The 20,292-nt window shown below is 40.4% G+C and overlaps 1 protein-coding gene across 1 annotated transcript in view; it reads left to right on the top strand.

The window, feature by feature from the left end:
• Positions 1–319: 319 nt before the first annotated feature.
• The window catches only part of si:ch73-211e3.1 (mastermind-like protein 2), a 132,311-nt gene continuing 112,338 nt past the window's right edge, over positions 320–20,292 (top strand). The window contains exon 1 of the mRNA XM_062993200.1: positions 320–585. Coding sequence (XP_062849270.1) covers positions 538–585 — 48 coding nt within the window. The 5' untranslated portion in view covers positions 320–537. The remainder of the gene's footprint in view (positions 586–20,292) is intronic.

The following is a 20,292-nucleotide window of genomic DNA, read 5'->3' as shown; positions in this document are numbered from 1 at the left end:
GTCTGTGTATATATTTATGAATAAAAAATAATAATATCATTAAAGGTGAACTGTGCAACTTTGTTATTCAGGAGGTGGTGAGCCAGATGTTTTATCAGCCAGCATCAGGTTGTAAATACGGAGGTTCCCTTTAAGAGAAGGAGGCGCGAGATTAGCCTAGTCACCACCTCTACAATGACGGCGCCGAAGGGGCGTGTCTATCTCTGCCGTTACTCCGCCCACATTTGAGGAAGCCGGTGAGGCTGTATTCAGGAGTATCAGCGCTGTTGAACCGCACACGTTCAGAGCTTCAACTGGAACTGCTGACCAGTCTGATGAATTTACCTGCTACTTAATTGGAATGTTTGATTAGCTCGTTATCTGGCTGCCTGACATTCACACACACACACACACACCCTGCCAGGGACCTGATTTAGCCTCATCATCCGAGTCTGTCTTTTTCACGCTCTTTGCTTTGAATATTGTTGATTTCATTGTGACGGGTGACTGAAACAAAGTGGATTTAATCGTGGCTGCGCTGGATCTCCTCGCTCCAAGATGCTCCTGGTGTCCCAGCGGCTAGACTCACCTCGCATGGACCCATTAGTAAGTGGATCGCTTTTTTTTTTTTTTTTTTTTTTTTTTAATTGCCAGCTTTTGATGAGGGACAGGTGTCAGGGGGTTAATGGAGTCAGCAATTTAGCCTAATTTAATTAAACCTATAGAAAGTAGGAGCATGCTGGTACAGCGCGTTTGGTTGTTTAGCGCACCGATGAGGGATTTAAACTTTTAAACTGGTTAGACTGAAGAGTCTGACTTTTGTTACATGGATCTGATGATGATTAAAGAGTTGATGGAGAAATCAGCAAGGTTTTTTGTTTGTGTACGCTTGATAAGGTTAAAGATTAACCAGCACTGTCTCACTGTAACCATTAAGTACATGATTGCAGTTATTACCACCGATTTAACAGTAAATATATATATTAAAAAATCCGATTTATCTTCCCGATCTTCTCTGGCATGCTTAGATTGAACAGATCACCACCAGCTACCTGCTCATGATCATTAAAAGTGATGATTTATACTAAGCAGCGTGGATTTGAGCCGTACAGCGGGACCGCACTGGCTAACAAAAGATTGCTCAGGCACCCGAGTCAATGGAAAAATCATCCCAAAATAAGCACCAATGCACAGTTTCAGCTCATACCCGTTGGTCAATTAATATTGATTGTTCTGAGATAAGAGATCCAGGCTGGATTGGCACCGACGCGCGGAAACGCGCAACACGGCTGTCGGGGATTAAACCGGGTTACCACAGAACATGATGGGATTAAATAACGTGGTACAGTAAACGCACAATATATCTAACCCAGCTGAACAGACAGTCTACAAGGGGGTGTCTGTCACTCAATAATCTCTGCCAATTAACTAAAGAGCAGTGTTGAGCTTTAGGAGAGATGTGGGAACGCCTCCACTGGCTTTGTTAGGCATCCCTGCACATGGGTATGATGTACAGTAGGTGGCAAAAGTCTTAGGAACAATAGAATTTCTTTTTTTGTTCAGTTACATTTAGTTTTTTTCGTGTCTCTTTGGGTTTTCTTTATGCCAGTAGATGAATTGGTTGCTCTTAGGGTTGAGAGTTTGAATCCCAGCTCTACCATGCAGCCACTTTTGGGCCCTTGAGCAAGGCCCTTAACCCTATCTGCTCCAGAGGTGCTGTAATATGACTGACCCTGCACTCTGATCTCAGCATCCAGACAAGATGGGATGTGTGAAAAAGGAATTTCGTTTTACTGTAAACCTGTATATGTATATATGACAAATAAAGGCATTCTTCTTCTTCTAAAATACAGTAGACCCTTGAGTTTCGAACGGTTTACCATACGAACATTTAGCATCTCTCTCTCTCTGTGTGTGATATATATATATATACACAGTATATACATAAAGTGTATCACAGAAGTGAGTACACCCCTCACATTTCTGCAAATATTTCATTATATCTTTTCATGGGACAACACTATAGACATGAAACTTGGATATAACTTAGAGTAGTCAGTGTACAGCTTGTATAGCAGTGTAGATTTACTGTCTTCTGAAAATAACTCAACACACAGCCATTAATGTCTAAATAGCTGGCAACATAAGTGAGTACACCCCACAGTGAACATGTCCAAATTGTGCCCAAATGTGTCGTTGTCCCTCCCTGGTGTCATGTGTCAAGGTCCCAGGTGTAAATGGGGAGCAGGGCTGTTAAATTTGGTGTTTTGGGTACAATTCTCTCATACTGGCCACTGGATGTTCAACATGGCACCTCATGGCAAAGAACTCTGAGGATGTGAGAAATAGAATTGTTGCTCTCCACAAAGATGGCCTGGGCTATAAGAAGATTGCTAACACCCTGAAACTGAGCTACAGCATGGTGGCCAAGGTCGTACAGCGGTTTTCCAGGACAGGTTCCACTTGGAACAGGCTTCGCCAGGGTCGACCAAAGAAGTTGAGTCCACGTGTTCGGTGTCATATCCAGAGGTTGGCTTTAAAAAATAGACACGAGTGCTGCCAGCATTGCTGCAGAGGTTGAAGACGTGGAAGGTCAGCCTGTCAGTGCTCAGACCATACGCCGCACACTGCATCAACTCGGTCTGCATGGTCGTCATCCCAGAAGGAAGCTGACGCACAAGAAAGCCCGCAAACAGTTTGCTGAAGACAAGCAGTCCAAGAACATGGATTACTGGAATGCCCTGTGGTCTGACGAGACCAAGATAAACTTGTTTGGCTCAGATGGTGTCCAGCATGTGTGGCGGCGCCCTGGTGAGAAGTACCAAGACAACTGTATCTTGCCTACAGTCAAGCATGGTGGTGGTAGCATCATGGTCTTGGGCTGCATGAGTGTTGCTGGCACTGGGGAGCTGCAGTTCATTGAGGGAAACATGAATTCCAACATGTACTGTGAAATTCTGAAACAGAGCATGATCCCCTCCCTTCGAAAACTGGGCCTCATGGCAGTTTTCCAACAGGATAACGACCCCAAACACAACCTCCAAGATGACAACTGCCTTGCTGAGGAAGCTGAAGGTAAAGGTGATGGACTAAACCCAATTGAGCACCTGTGGCGCATCCTCAAGTGGAAGGTGGAGGAGTTCAAGGTGTCTAACATCCACCAGCTCCGTGATGTCATCATGGAGGAGTGGAAGAGGATTCCAGTAGCAACCTGTGCAGCTCTGGTGAATTCCATGCCCAGGAGAGTTAAGGCAGTGCTGGATAATAATGGTGGTCACACAAAATATTGACACTTTGGGCACAATTTGGACATGTTCACTGTGGGGTGTACTCAGACTCAGACTCAGACTCAGCTTTATTGTCATTCAAAACCATGTACATGATTAAAACGAAATGCAGTTACTCAGGTCTCGGTGTGTGTAAACATAATAAAATATAAAATATAAATAGCAAGAGAAACTATGTTTAGTAAAAATAAAACTTAAGACTTAAAAACTAGAAGAAATAACTAAGATATGAATTTTAAATATTTACATTTACATTCAAGTATTGGCTTTATGCGGATCTAAACTCACTTATGTTGCAGCTATTTAGACATTAATGGCTGTGTGTTGAGTTATTTTCAGAAGACAGTAAATCTACACTGCTATACAAGTTGTACACTGACTACTCTAAGTTATATCCAAGTTTTATTTCTATAGTGTTGTCCCATGAAAAGATATAATAAAATATTTGCAGAAATGTGAGGGGTGTACTCACTTTTGTGATACACTGTGTATATATATATATATATATATATATATATATATATATATATAATTAAAAAAAAAAAAAATTATTTTTTTTTATTTTTTTTATATTTTGTAAAATTCAATATTAAAATGTCCCCAAAGTATGTGCAGAGAGAGTGCAGTGTTGAGAAAATGAACAAATCTATTACATTTGTTGTTGTATAATTACTCCTGCCAGTAGCTGTCACTGTGTATCAGGTAGAGGGGACAGTCAGTGAGAGAGAGAAGAAGGAATTCGGCTCAGTAAAGTATTCTTTCTTTCATGCAGTTACACCTACAAAATACAACACTATTGAAATAAAGAAGGAAATAATAGAGGAATATGAGTTATTGTTGTTTCTGGTAGATACATTTTATAAAAAAGAAGGACATTTATTATGGTGTATGGTACAACACACGTACTGTACTGAAATTTGATGTGTTTTTATGTCCAGTACAGTACTACTGTGTATTGTTGTTTATTACATTAATGTCTATTCTATAATTTAAGATTTAATGGAAAATATACTTGTATTTATAACAAAAAAGACCATTTAAGACAGAAAGGTTAGGTAAGGTGGTGGTGTGAGAGGTCTGGCATGGATTAATTGTATTTACATTATTTCTTATGGGAAAAATAGGTTTAACTAACAAACATTTTGACTTAAGAACAGCCCTTTGGAACCAATTAAATTTGTAAAAAAAAAAAAAAAGGGGTTTGAGGTGGTGGCAAGGTTTGCATCAGTATGTAAATAAGTGAATGCACTGCAACAAATTTTAGTCATGTCCAGTGTCCATCTTTGCTTGAGTGTTTTTGTGTAGGCACCAGACCCACTGCAACCCTGACCAAAATAAAGCAGTAACTTCAGATGATAAAAATGAATCAACAAATGTATCAGTACACCCTGACTGTCATAGATGAACCATGTTTACAAAGGTTTGCAAACTATAGTTATAATAGAGGAGCATAGTTAATTTGACCAGAACACAACAAGCACAGCAGGAGGTTTGAATGAGATGTGTTAAGCTTTTATAAGCAATTCCCACCAGTAGAGTGATCGCACTGAGGTAAGGTTTCTTAATAAAAAATATTATTCCCACTTTTTAATAAACTACAAAGGCTGTTAAGAAACAGGCTACATGTTAATCTGTACTGAATGGTGTCTTGAAACCTCTTCAAGCATTTTCTCATGCTTTATTAATACTCATGAATATTCATGAGCTCCCTGACCCCTCACCACCCTGGCTTATGGTGTTTAATGACCGATGAAGCACTCTCCGGTCATTACACTAAACGAGCAGCATTGATGTAAGCTCTTTTCATCCACTCTTTGGTATACTGCTAAACCAACACTGATATTTTCATAGGAATATTGTAACTGTCTAAAGTCATTATCATTATTTTTTTCAGTGGGATGTTTGTAGTGCAATATTTGCAGGTCCCATCTGTATAATCATCTAAATGGCTACTGATTCTTCTTAATGTTATTTTAGCACAATTTGCTTTTCAGGTTTCCAGAAGTGGTTTAAAGACAAGGCTTGATTACTGCTCTAAACTTTATAGAAAGAGCTATGTACATGTGCAATAATAGTATTTGTAACCCAGACTGCATAGCTTGTCTACTTTTCCTGACAACATGAGTTATTTCACAATGTCAACAAAATATGGTAAAATTAGGGTCTACTAGCATCTATAAGGGGTTCAGAAACATTTACTCATACACAATAAACTAAAGCTGTGTGTCTCAGTCAGGAATAGAACGCTGTTAGAGGCAAGAAACAAGCAATTACAAACCAGACTTGTTACAAATTGATTTCTGGAAACCAAAATAATTGACATCTGGTCATGAGGTCATCTAGTCTTGGCCATCTTCATTTTGTTTTCACTGCAGACAGAAAATGTTTCTAAGACTGCAGGGTTAAAATGTGATGCACAGTGCAGTCACTGTCTCAACTACAGGCCCTGAATAAGAAGCATTGTAAACTGCCAATCACGGCAGTATAGTCATTGGCAGTGTTGGTGAAACAAATCCAATTATGCTAACCAGAACCCAGTTTCCATCCATCCTTGGCTTCTGCACTGGCTGTTTCAGTTTTCTGATTCCTTATTGTAAATCCAATGCCATTTTTTTGATGAACAGATGACCTCACAATAAATGTCCTCATACTTTTTTTTTTCAAAAAGGTAGTATTAAATAAATGAGCATTATTAATACTGCAAACAAACAAGAGCTGCTGTTTACTCCAACTGCAGGCTATAAAACAGAATGATTCACCCTGGTTTGAGTTTTGGCCAACACATGTTGAAAACAAATAATGGAAGATTAACAGACTATAATACAGTAGTTTATTCATTTTTAATTTTTAGTAGCAAGTAGCTTTTTAGTAGCAGTCATGGTCATAGTGGGTCAATAGCCTATCCCAACGAACTAGGGCGGCACGGTGGCTCGGTGGGTAGCACTGTCGCCTCACAGCAAAAAGGTCATGGGTTCGATCCCCGGGTGGGGCGGTTTGGGTCCTTTCTGTATGGAGTTTGCATGTTCTCCCCGTGTTTGTGTGGGTTTTCCCCGAGAGCTCCGATTTCCGCCCACAGTCCAAAGACATGCAAGTGAGGTGAATTGGTTATATAAATTGTCCATGACTGGTTACATTCATGACAGGAACAGGTAGTTACTCATTACACAAGGTTCATCAGTTCACAAGTTTTAGTATCAAAGTGTGTAAAACATGACGTTAAAATCCTAATAAATAAATAACCCCAACAAACTAACTTTCAGCCTAATGTAGAGTAGCCAGTCCAAAGTCAAAAGTTTACACACACTTGTAATTGACATGTATGTAAATGACATGTATGGCAATCTTGCTGTTTTATTTATTTCTGTTTTTTTTTTTTCATTGACTGAATGTATCAAACACATACTCCCTTGTCTAGAAATATGCTGGCTACATTGTACATACCACACATTATGAAACTTTGTACATTTACAATTTTGGCATTTAGCCAACACTTATACAAAGCGACTTACAGTATGACTGAACACGATTTTGAACAATTGAGGGTTAAAGGCCTTGCACAGGGGCCCAACAGTGTAACACTTTGTACACTTGCAAACTTTGTACACCAAAAAAGTAAACATGTAATGTAACTTAACATCGAGGCTCGGTGGGGAGCACTTGCCTCACAGGAAGAAGGTCCTGGGTTCATGGAACTAGTGGTCTCTTGCCAAGGACAGGAATAGAACTTAAACTGTCACCTCATGCTGGGAGGTAACCTGTCTGTTTAATCAGATTTAATCCAAGAACCACCAATAAGTCTGTTGTTGTTAAAAGCTGCTGGAATTGGACATTGATAATACATTCAACAGACAAGGGCTGACTTTGGTTGTCAGTTTTTTTTTCAATTTTTTCCATTATTTAAGCAATTAATATCCACTTATTAACATTAATACGGGTTTCTAGCTCCCTTAAGTGTACTACTCCATGAATGGTACCTTTCCTCAGTGTGAGGAATAAGTGTAGGTTAATCAAAGTGCTGTTGATGGAAGTGCCCCTTTAATGCTCTGAGGTCAGTTGCAGCTTTGGGAATTTTGTGGTTGGATTTCATGTCTGTAGCAATGAATGCACCTGTTAATGTGTGCACTTTTTCTAAAATGTTAAAGGAATCACAAGGTTAATATTACAATGAATTATTATTGCTGTCACTGACATGTTTTCACCATGTCTGGTCTGAAATGGACAGTCTGCTCTAAATGACCCCTCGGTGAGAGAATGAATGAGTGAGTGTTTAATGCTCTGCGATTACCTGACTCAGTGTAGGGTGTATTTGGTGTCCTGGATAGGTTATGCAACCACTTTAATTTGGAGGTAAATAAGGTTGTTACCTGAAAATATAAATTGATTAATGGTGATGCAAGTGTAGCAGGGATTTTGTTTGGTTGTGTTTTTTTTTTTTTTTTTTTTTTTTTTGGGTAACTCATCTTCAATGGTGTTTGTGTGTGTATTTGCCATGTTGTCCATGTGGGTTTTCACTAGGTACTTTGCTTTCCTCCTGAACTCCACTTTGTAGTTCTGCAATTACTGACTGTAGTCCATCTATTTCTTTACATACTTTTAAGCCTGCTTTCACATTGTTCTTTAATGGTCAGGACCACCACAGAGCAGGTATTATTTAGGTGGTGGATCATATTCAGCACTGCAGTGACACTGACATAGTGGTGGTGTGTTAGTGTGTGTTGTGCTGGTATGAGTGGATCAGACACAGCAGCGCTACTGGAGTTTTTAAATACCGTGTCCACTCACTGTTCACTCTATTAGACACTCCTACCTAGTTGGTCCACCTTGTAGATGTAAAGTCAGAGACGATCGCTCATCTATTGCTGCTGTTTGAGTTGGTCATCTTCTAGACCTTCATCAGTGGTCACAGGACGCTGCCCACAGGGCACTGTTGGCTGGAATTTTTTATTTTTATTTTTTTTTTTTATTTATTTATTTATTTATTTTTTTTTTTTTTTTTTTGGTTGTTGGACTATTCTCAGTCCATCAGTGACAGTGAGGTGTTTAACAACTCCAGCAGCGTTGCTGTGTCTTATCCACTCATACCAGCACAACACACACTAACACACCACCACCATGTCAGTGTCACTGCAGTGCTAAAAATGATCCACCACCCAAATAATACCTGCTCAGTGGTGGTCCTGGGAGAGTCCTGACCATTAAAGAACAGCATGAAAGGGGGCTAAAAAAGAATGTAGATAAACAGATGGACTACAGTCAGTAATTGTAGAACTACAAAGTGCTCCTATATGGTAAGTGGAGCTGATAAAATGGACTGAGTGTAGAATCAAGGGGGTGGTTTTAATGTTATGGCTGATCTGTGTATAACAATAGTATATAATTATATACTTTGCTGTGAGGTAAGGGTGATCGCAAATCATTGATTAAGCATGTAATTAATACAGTAGATTAGTGCAGTATGATTTTGAAGATGAATAAAAGAGGACTTTTTATCCTTTTTATTTAACTTTTATTTTTTACCACCACTTTATCCTTGTCAGGGTTGCACTCAGTCTGATTTCCGCAGAATCACAGAGTGGGACACAGTAACACAATCTAGACAGAAAAAATTGTTACTCGTTTGTGTATGACAAGGCATTTATTAATCCTATCATTATGGCTCTTAGAAGCATTACTACAAATAGTATAGCATTGCATGATAAACCCAGTTTAAAAGTTAGATTAATGTTTAAAGTATGTTTTTTTAGAACTACACCCCCCCCCCCCCCCTCTTCCTGCACCGGATCTTTCTGCTCTCGTTGATTTTTTGAACTGATCTCTGGCAAAATTAGAGTTCTTTGAAGTGGTGGTTAAAGAAAAAAAGGCGGTGCTTTTAAGCCGCTCAGTTCAAATGCCGTTGAACCCATCAGCTCAGCCGCCACCGTAATGGGAGAGCCGGTGCACTCTTGTCTCGCGCACACACTTGGATCTAGGCTCAAAGTTGCGCTCAAATTGAAAACAAGAAGACACAGAGTTTTGCTGTGGCTGGCCGGCGGTGTTGGAGCATGAGATCAGTGCGGGTGCACGGTGCAGGAATGCACCGCCTGATTTCAAAGAGGCCGCCATTTCAGTTCAAAAGCTCCACGGCTTCAAAGCTCATCAGCATCCAGAACAAACACTTACAGCTTTTCTTACTGCTGCCAGCCTGAGTGACGGACTGCCTCACCTTCCAGCCTCCTAATTTTTCTGTTCAGCAGTCAAGATGGTGCTGATATGCAGCACACAGCCAGATGGTGCATCCCTAGGAGAGATGGGATGGGAGGGGAGGGGGGGGGGGGGGGGGGTAGTGGGGAGAGGGGCATAACTAGAAAAAATGCAGATAAATTGCGAAGATGAAAAAAGATTTTTGGCCTTTTGTTTTCTTTAAGGCCAACTGCTAGGTAATGGGTCATGGCAGGGCAACATGTTGATGTGATATGGTAAAAGGTGGCTCATGATTAAAGTACTGGACTGCTATGCTGTCGTGGTTGCTTGAACTATTTCCTGCCTTAATTATTGGATATAAAAGCATTTGCCAAATGTAAAAGCTGAAGTAAAATCGGTTATTTGTAATATTGAACTTCAACAGATTGTTAGAGGGTAATACAAAAAAATCCTAAATTAATTTAGCTTTATATACACTGATCAGTCATAACATTAAAACCACCTCCTTGTTTCTACACTCACTGTCCATTTCATCAGCTCCACTTACCATATAGAAGCACTTTGTAGTTCTACAATTACTGACTCTGTAGTCCATTTGTTACTCTGCATGTTTTATCCCCATTTTATGCTGTTCAATGGTCAGGACCCCCCACAGGACCACCAAAGAGTAGGTATTATTTAGGTGGTGGATCATTCTCAGCACTGCAGTGGTGGTGGTGTGTTAGTGTGTGTTGTGCTGGTATGAGTGTATCACACACAACAGTGCTGCTGGAGTTTTTAAATACCATGTCCACTCACTGTCCGCTCTATTAGACACTCCTACTTAGTTGGCCCACCTTGTAGATGTAAAGTCAGAGACGATCGTTCATCTATTGCTGCTGTTTGAGTTGGTCATCTTCTAGACCTTCATCAGTGGTCACAGGACGCTGCCCACAGGGTGCTGTTGGCTGGATATATTTTTGGTTGGTGGACTATTCTCAGTCCATCAGTGACTTATCCACTCATACCAGCACAACACACACTAACACACCACCACCATGTCAGTGTCACTGCAGTGCTGAGAATGATCCACCACCCAAATAATACCTACTCTGTAGTGGTCCTGTGGGGGTCCTGACCATTGAACAACAGCATGAAAGGGGGCTAACAAAGCATGCAGAGAAACAGATGGACTACATTCAGTAATTTTAGAACTACAAAGTGCTTTTTTATGGTAAGTGGATTTGATAAAATGGACAGTGTGTGTAGACACAAGGAGGTGGTTTTAATGTTATGGCTGATCGATGTATATATTTGCAAATATTTGCGAATTATCTGATATTTGAAGGTAACGTTCAGTTTTTGCAGCCTTTTTTAAAGTAAACAGAAATAATATTTATTAATACATGCAAGCCATTTACAGAAAAGTGCACATAGTGTTGAGTTAAAATGAAAAACATCTCCAGACAAATGTCTATGTCTATTCAGTCCCCAGCCTCAGTAGTTGGTGGAACGTTTTTTGTCTTGATTACCTCTAATTAGGGATTTTGGTAAGTGCTAACAAGCTTCTGACACCTCTCTTGTAGAATCTTCACCCATTCCTCTCATGCAAAAGCTTCCAGCTCACTCAGATTTGATGGCTTTTGTGCTGCAACTGATTACTTTAAATCTCACCAGAGATTCTCAATAGGATTTAAATCTGGAGACTGAGAAGGACACTTCAGGATATTCCAGGACTGATTTCATAATCGAGCTAGGGATCGTTGTCTTGCTGGACCATTTATTAAGAATTCATTTCACCACAGAAGGCTTAACAGTGCTCCTTAAAATGCCTTGGTATTTCTGTGAATCCATGATGCCAGGCACATGGTCAAGATTGCCAGCTTCTGCAGCAAAAAACGTTCCCATATCTCCTATGTTACTGTTGTATTGTTTGTGTAATTACACATATACATCAAATTAAATAGTAGAAAAAGGAACACTATATGTATAACCTGCACCAAGAGAAATTTATTGTACATCTGGTACTTGGCAAAAATAAAGATTCTGATTCATTGACCTATCTCCATGCTTGACCATGGGTGTAGTATTCTTCTGGCCTTTCTTGCACCAGACAAACCACTGATCCAACTATGTCTCAGGACTGCAGTCCTTTCCAGACAACACTTACTGTGGTTCTTGGTCAAGAGTAGCATACTTTCGGTGTCTGGACATGATGGTCTTGGTTGTTAAGTGAGCGTATAGTTGCCACTGACACTTTTGGCATTTCAGTCTTGAGCCTCCTTGACCTTTGCTGTATAAACAAAAGTATTGTGACACCTCTTCTAATGTTAGAATTTGTGTTTCAACCACAACAGTTGTTAACAGGTGCAATAAATGCAATTTTATAAAAGGATATTATATGCTTCCAACTGTGTAGTGACAGTTTAGGGAAGATCCTTTCCTGTTCCAACAAGACGTTGCCCCTGTACACAAAGCAATGTCTATGCTCTCTTCACCGGCTTCCTGTTTGCCTGCATTCAATATACAGTACTTTCACATTTTCGACATTTAGCAGACACTTATCCAAAGCGACTTACAGTATCGTGACAGTATGTTGTCTAAACAATTGAGGGTTATGGGCCTTGCTCAAGGGCCCAACAGTGGCAACCTGGCAGTGATGGGGCTTAAACCAGTGACATTTTGATTACTAGCTCAGTACCTTAACCACTAGGCTACAACTGCCCTCAATATACTACAACAATAAGTCTTGCCTACAAAGCCAAAAATGGACAATCCCCGATCCCCTTGGAAGATCTTAGCAAACCTTGTTCTGTTTCACGTACCTGTTGGGCATCTTGATTGACCAATCAAAACTTAAGGAAGACAGTCATCAAGGCTATTCTCTGTACTAGCACCCAAGTGGTGGAATGAACATCCCCCGTCTGTTTAAACAGCTAAGCCTCTCACAGTTCTCAAAAGACGACTAAAGACCTACCTCTTTGCTAAGCACTTAATTGGAAACCAACCCTGCACTTACTAATCTGTCTTTAAACTTTTGTTTCAACAGGGTTTTAGCAGATCTGTGTTCTTAGACTGTTGTCTATTTGTACTAGGGTAAAAAAAAAATCAAGGAAGCACCTCTAAGTTTGAGAGTCTGTTAAATGGTTTAAATGTAAATTTGTCTCAGTTAGTCACAAATAGCATGGATGTAATTATTTGTGATAAAATCACAGTAATCATTTATAAAAAGTAAACACTAGTCATTCACACTCTGTAACATTAGTGTGTGAGAGAGCTGTTTGACTTATTATACTCATTACATGAGGTAATTGTCACCTGTCTCACAGACACACACATTGTGAAACAGTTATTACACCCGTCCACCAGTCGTGGAGAGTGAAAAATAATAATAATAATAAATTGGCCTTCAAATCCTGCTCAGATAAGCAGTTCAAGTGTAATAGAGGGAGCATGAAAATAAAGTTTTCTCCTCTTTAGGTATGATGCTTGTTTTGTTTCTGTGTCATGAACTCAGCTTTCAGACCAAGGATATGCTCATGTGTATATTTGAGTGGGGAGGGGTGGGGGTGAGTTCAAAGGGGAGGAATAGCGGGAAAAGCGACTAAGTGAGGGAGAATAAGTTAGTGTGGGTAAAAGAGAGAGAGAGAGAGTGTGTCAGAGAGGGTGACTATCAGTCAAACCCTCACCAGGAAATAAGTGTTGCCTAGGAATGGAAAACAAACAGGAGTCACATACCAAATACATGGTTGTGTGTTTTTCTTTTCCTACGTTCTGGGTTTGCACGAATGACCGAATACCAAAGAGAAGTCTTGCTAGGCTTGTAAGATGCTTGCTTAGGAGGTAGCTTATCAGCACTTGGCACTTGCCTTAGATAAGTAGTAGAGAAAGGGAAAACGGTAACAGGACATGAAACTTTGTGTATACTATATGCACAAAAGTATTTAAACGCTTTTATCCAAAAAGACTTACAGTACTGTGACAGTATACTGTCCAAGCAACTGAGGGTTAAGAGCCTTGCTCAAGGGCCCAACAGTGGCAACCTGGCAGTGATGGGGCTTAAACCAGCGACCTTTCGGTTACTAGTCCAGTACCTTAACCACTGGGCTACAACTGCTCTTTCCAGTTATTGAATTCATGTGTTTCAGCCAAAACAATTGCATTTAGCAATGTAATAAATCAATTACATATAGGAAAGTATATGCCTCCAACTTTGCAGCAACAGTTTAGGCAAGGTCATTTCCTGTTCCTGCATGACTGTTCCTGTGCATAAAGCAAGGCCTATAAAGATATAAGGAGCTGGGGTTATAAGAAGTCATAGCCTAGAGGTTAAGGTACTGGTCTGGTAATTGAAAGGTTGCTGGTTCAAGCCTCTCCACTGTCAGGAGCAAGGCCCTTAACCCTCAGTTACTTAGATAGTATACTGTCACAGTACTGTAAGTCACTTTGGATAAAAGCATCTGCTAAATGCTGAAAATGTAAATGTTTCAGCCAAAATAACTGTATTTAACAATGTAATAAATCAATTACACAGTGCATGCCTTTAACTTTTCAGCAGCAATTTAGGTAAGGCCATTTCCTGTTCCTGTGCACAAAGCAAGGTCTATAAAGAAGTTGTGTCCATGGCTTTTGTAGCCCAGAGGTTAAGGTACTGGACTGGTAATTGAAAGGTTGCTGGTTCAAGCCTCTCTACTGCCAGCTTGCCACTGTTGGGCCCTTACTTAGACTGAATACTGTCACAGTACAGTAAGTCTCTCTTGATTAAAATTGTCTGCTAAATGTAAATTAGGCCCACTGAACAGCTTTGGAATGAACTGGAACTTGAGCATCAATACCCAGCCGTACAAAAGCTTTTGACTGAATGGACACATGCACACATTTACTTCATAGTTATGTATAATGCTTCTTAATTTATACATATATTAAAAGATTGTACATTACATTACAAGGTTGTACATTCTTTTATGTACTTTTATGTACTAATACACTTGAATTCCTGAAGCTGTTTTTGTTTGTTCCACCTGTATTAACTCTAAATGCTAAATAGCAGTTTTTATTCTGTGTAAAACAGTATCACAGAAGCAGATTGTGATTAGATGTGGATTAGATGTGATTAGAAGTGGAGAGGCATACAAACAGGAAGAATTCCTTTGTTGCTGAACTGTTGCCTCCAATCATCCATCCACTGCAAAACGCCATATGAGCGGAACATCTGTTGTGCTTCATTGCCCAAAGGAAGAAGCTGAATTTGAAATATAACCCACATATTAATTTCAACATTTATCTCCAACTGAGGCGGCTTTAGTGGTTTCCTCACAGAACATGGGTTCTGAGGGCCTGGGTTTGAGCCCTGCCTTTATTCACTGTCTAGATTTTTGCGTGTTTGTATTCCAGTTTCCTTTCAATTCCCAAATGCATGGAGTATTAAAACGGGTTATTGACATCACTCTGCCATATTTTTGGCATGCACCCAGTGTTTCCAGGGGGACCCTTACTCCACAACCCTAATTAAGATATGCACTTAATGTTTATTCATTCATTCTTTTTCATTGTTTTGATTGCTTTATTGTATTGATTTTTTTTATAAGAAGTTAATTTATGGTCATTCAGTACTGCTGCATATACACAAGCATGAGCATGCATGCAGATCGCAATATATACTTACACTACATGGCCAAAAGTATGTGAAGTATGTCACCTGACCGATGTGTTTGTTAGAATTCCTATTTGAAAACCATGTGCATTAATATGGATGTGACCCCCCCTTTATAATTATTTCTATTATGTACTTTACGTGTTCTTTTTTTCCCCTTTGATATTTGGTATTAATGTGATTGGGCAGATGTATAAGCATTTCACTCTTTAGTCAAAAGAACATTTGTTAAATCAAGCTCTGATGTTGAAAGATAAGGCCTAGGTTGAAATGTTTTAGGCTAGAAAGTTTGAGCACTGAAGTTTAATCACATCAAAAATAGTCATGCTAGACAGGAGGGCTTTAAACTGGTACAGAGTTAGAAGTGTATTATTTACCTTAAATAATTGTATACATCTGTTAGCATACTGTTAGGACAGTGGTAACCTAGTGGGAAGAGCTTTGTGGGCTATTAACTGAAAGGTTGAGCGTTTCGAATCCCAGCTCTGCCATGCAGCCACTGTTGGGCCTTTTAGGACAGCGGTAGCCTAGTGGGTAGAGCTTTGGGCTATTAACTGAAAGGTTGAGCGTTCGAATCCCAGCTCCAGTTGATGGCCATCTCTGCTCCAGGGGTGTCGTAGGATGGCTGACCCTGTGCTCTGACCTCAGCTTCGAAGCTGGGATACACAAAGAAAGAATGTCGTCGTACTTGTACATCTGTATATGTATATAGGACAAATTAAGGCATTCTATTCTAAGATGTGGCTGAAACTCCTACACTCCTATATAAGTGTCCACATACTTTTGGCCATGTAGTGTTGGTGATTTAAAAACCCTGTCAATGTTTTCAGTGCACCCGAATCACATCCTCTCTCCTCATGCTCACTCTCCTCTGAGGCCACGTTGCATCATTGTCAGGCAATATGTAATTCTAAACCTGGTTGTGATTTCCTCCTTGCATCATCATACACACATACACAACCTCGCTGGTTACCGTGTGAATGAATATGGGTGCAGAGTCTGTAAGTAGCAGAGACGTTGATGTAATTTTGCACTGGGTGAGAAAGATGGGTACTGTGATGAAACTGAGTGTAACCAGGCGAGAGGAATGTGGAATGCCTTGGTATATTAGGAATAGAGACACTTGAGTGAGTGACATAATAAGGGCAGCCAGTTTAATTGATATGAAGCACCAGAGTTTGGATAAAAACTACAAAGCCAATGGTGCTTCTTGATGGAGAAACATACACCTGCTAAAGTTAATGTGACTGAGTTACAAGCCAGACATTTTTCACATTTAAAAAGTATCTGGAAAAAGTACTGCCACATCTGGATGTGGACTCCCCCCAACTGTAGGAAACCCCTATCGGACACTATGAAAAAAACATGCAAACGTTTTTACAAACAGCCATGCAAACCATATTGCTTTTCCATACTGGCAGATTCTGAGATTTAAATACATGAAGATTTTCTCTTGACCTTATACACCAATGAGCCACATCAGGACCAACTCCATAATATGCTGACAAAACGGCTCTGACCTGCTGAGACATGGACTCAACAAGACATCTGAAGGAGTCCTGTGGTAACTGTTACCGAGAGATTACCAGCAGCTCCTTTAATTTTTGTATATTGTGAGGGGGGGTCGATCTACAGTGCATTCTCTTACTCTGGTAAATGCTCTACTGTCCAGGTCTAATGCCTTTGTGTCTATTAAAATACTTTTTTAATGGTGGACAGGAGTTAGCATGTCCACTTTGACTAGCTTACAACTACTCAGCCCCATACACCCAAGGGTTTGATGCACTGTTGTCAAACATTCACACATTTACCAGTATTAAAATAATCTGCAATTTAAGCCACAGTAGACTTCAGTTGGTTTGTTCAGACTCCATAGCCTTTGTCTTCTGGCATCCAATTGAGGCTTGGTCGACCAGCAGCCTATAAGCGGTTTGTGGTTTGTCCCTCCTCAGACCACTGTCAGTGGGTACTCACCATGACTGCCTTTGAGCACACTTGCTGTTTCAAAAGTACGTCTGGAAACATGTCTGGAGGCTGCACGGTGACTCAGTGGGTATCTCTGTCGCCTCACAGCAAAAAGGTCCTGGGTTGGATTCCCAGTTGGAGCGGTCCGAGTCCTTTCTGTGTAGTTTGCATGTTCTCCCCGTGTCTGTGTGGGTTTCCTCCAGGAGTTTTCCTCCCACAGTCCAAAGACATGCAAGTGGAGGTGAATTGGAGATACAAAATTGTCCATGGCTGTGTTTGACATTAAAATACTTGAACTGATGAATCTTGTGTAACGAATTACTACCTGTCCTGTCATAAATGTAACTATAGTGTGTAAAACATGATGTTAAAATCCTGATAAATAAATCAGAAATACACCTGTCTATAATGATTTGGCCCTTATCAAAGTCACTCAGGTCTTTATGCTGCTTATATCTGCTGTAATCAACACAAACCAACAGTAACTACCATCAGCCCAGCATCTAATATCTCACTGACCACGACAGTTACAATTGTTAGTAAATAGATATTGGCAAATTTTTTTGTGGGTTGTCCTAATGTTTTTGCCTGATTAATGTATGTACTCTTTGTGATTGATTATTGTACAATAATTTATCAGTCAAGCAGTGCATAAACAAATACATTTTTTATAAATGTACTGTATAGCCCAACAAATCATACAAACCATAGATGTATGTATCATGCCTCTTGGGATAATCAATATATGGCATGACTGGCTGTAGACGGCTTGGAAAATGAAATTGTTCTGACCCGATCAATAATTTTATATTTATTTATTTTCACTAACATTTATCCTGGGCAGGATGGTCCAGTCCCACTTGGAAATACTGGGTCCAGGGTGCCAATCTATCGCAGGGCAACACACAGTTGCACATTTTATTTATTTTACGCACTCAAAACAATACATCTTCTGGCTGTTTTTAGTAGGTGAAAGGGAAATGTGTTATCATTAAGAAACCCACACAGACACATGGGGAACGTAGACCCCTCACAGAGAGTGTCCGGAGCCAAGAATCGAACCCACTCAGTGGCACAGCTGACTGTGTAAGTGCTGTGCTGCTCCCTCTTGACCAGTGAACACTTGATAAACTTAGCTAAATATCATCTTTATTTACATTTACATTTTCGGTATTTAGCGGATGCTTTTATTCAAAGCATCTTACAGTACTGTCATAGTATATTATCTAAGCAATTGTGGGTTAAGAGTCTTGCTCAAGGGCCCAACAGTGGCAAACCTCACAGTGGTGGGGCTTGAACCTGCGACCTTTCGTTTTAGATTTACATTTTTGGTATTTAACAGACGCTTTTATCCAGAGCAACTTACCGTACTGTGTCAGTATATTATCTAAGCAATTGAGGGTTGAGAGTCTTGCCCAAGGGCCTAACAGTGGCAACCTGACAGTGGTGGGGCTTGAACCAGCGACCTTTCATTTAACATTTGCATTTTCGGTATGTAGCAGAAGCTTTTATTCAAAGCAACTTACCGTACTGTGTCGGTATATTATCTAAGCAATTGGGGGTTAAGGGTCTTGCTCAAGGGCCCAACAGTGGCAACCTGACTGTGGTGGGACTCGAACCAGCAACCTTTCATTTAACATTTGCTTTTTCGGTATTTAGCAGACGCTTTTATTCAAAGCAACTTACCGTACTGTGTCGGTATATTATCTAAGCAATTGGGGGTTAAGGGTCTTGCTCAAGGGCCCAACAGTGGCAACCTGACTGTGGTGGGACTTGAACCAGCGACCTTTCGATTACTAGTCCAGTACCCTATCCTGCTAGGCTACAACTACCCTAACGATCAGTAACCTTTTTTGTTTTAAGCATTTTTCAGAAAATGCCTTTGATGCCTCTGTGTCCATTAAAAATGGCCACTTTGCCTAGCCTGCAACCACTCAGCCCCATACGCGAGTTGTAGTCGAGAACAGTTGTAGCCTAGCGGTTAAGGTGCTGGAATAGTAAGCGAAAGGTCGCTGATTCCAGCCCCACCACTGCCAGGTTGCCACTGCTTGGGACCCTGAGCAGGAGCAAGGCCCTGTACCTTCAATTGCTTAGACAATATACTGTCAGAAAATTAAAGACTACATGTTTTGAATTCCCCCCTTACATGTGGACATTGTTTCTGCACCTCTAGTGTCAAGCATGCGTTTCATCTGATAAACAGATTTAAATCAGATACATTTCCCGGACAGTTAGTGTATATTCGTTTAAACCAGTCAGACTCAAATTTATGCACAAGCAGTCACCTCAGCTTTCATCTGCAGTCCAAAGTAACATTACCCAGAATTCCTGGCCCTTCATAATGCACTGGTTCCCAGAAACAGCTGTTGTACTAACACTGGCAGCTTTTCGCAAGTGTGATTTTCTCTTTCTCTCCTCTGCTTTCTGAGTGATACAAATGGAATAGAGTGTAAATAATTCATTTGCAGAAATGGTAGGAATGTGTTTATTTATTCATACACAAAGACAGACACTTTGTCTGTATGTGTAGTCAGCTGGAGAATAAAAAATGGAAAGCGTGTAGTCTGGAATTATAAAAAATTGTCAGAATAAAGTGTCAGAAGAAAATCCAGCTTCTGTCTGCTAATACTGTCATATAAGGGACTTGTTATACTGTAGATCCGTTTTTCACATTGTTGTGGTGTTGTCTTAGTGGAGTGTGGTATTCTAGGTCACTCCCTCCTCCCAGTTCCCTCGTGTCATCCATTAACCGTGTGCGTGTGAATCTGTGTGTGCGTGTGTGAAGTGAAAAAGTGCAATATAGGCCAGTTATCAGTTGTTTTCTAGCTTAAGGTGTGTGTGTGTTTGTGTGTGCAGTGTTCATTAGATTGCTGTGTGTGTTGGATCAGGCTTTCTTCATGCTCATTTTTCCATCGTTCCTCAGTCACTCATCAGTTACACATGTACACACATTTTCCTTTCTTTCTCTTTTCTCTCCTGCTTTCCTTCCTCCCTTCCCTCCACCCACCCTCCCAATTTTTGCGCTTGATCCCCGTAATTTCTCGTTCTCCCGCTTTACTCACTCATTCGCTCTGCCTGACTCTCGTTTTGGCACGGAAATATGTTTTTTTGTGGCTGTGTGTGGGTTGCACAAGGTCAGTGAGAGTATATATATGGTATTAGTGCGCTTAGCGGAAGAAGGGTGTCGGTTTGCACATCCACGCTAACAGATTGTGGCACAGGATTCACTCAGTAACCCGATAGCGCTCT

Source organism: Trichomycterus rosablanca, chromosome 4 (assembly GCF_030014385.1).
Source record: "Trichomycterus rosablanca isolate fTriRos1 chromosome 4, fTriRos1.hap1, whole genome shotgun sequence".
In the NCBI taxonomy this organism is placed as follows: domain Eukaryota; kingdom Metazoa; phylum Chordata; class Actinopteri; order Siluriformes; family Trichomycteridae; genus Trichomycterus; species Trichomycterus rosablanca.
Note: the sequence above shows the minus strand (reverse complement) of the source record. Positions and strands in the feature narration are given on the sequence as shown.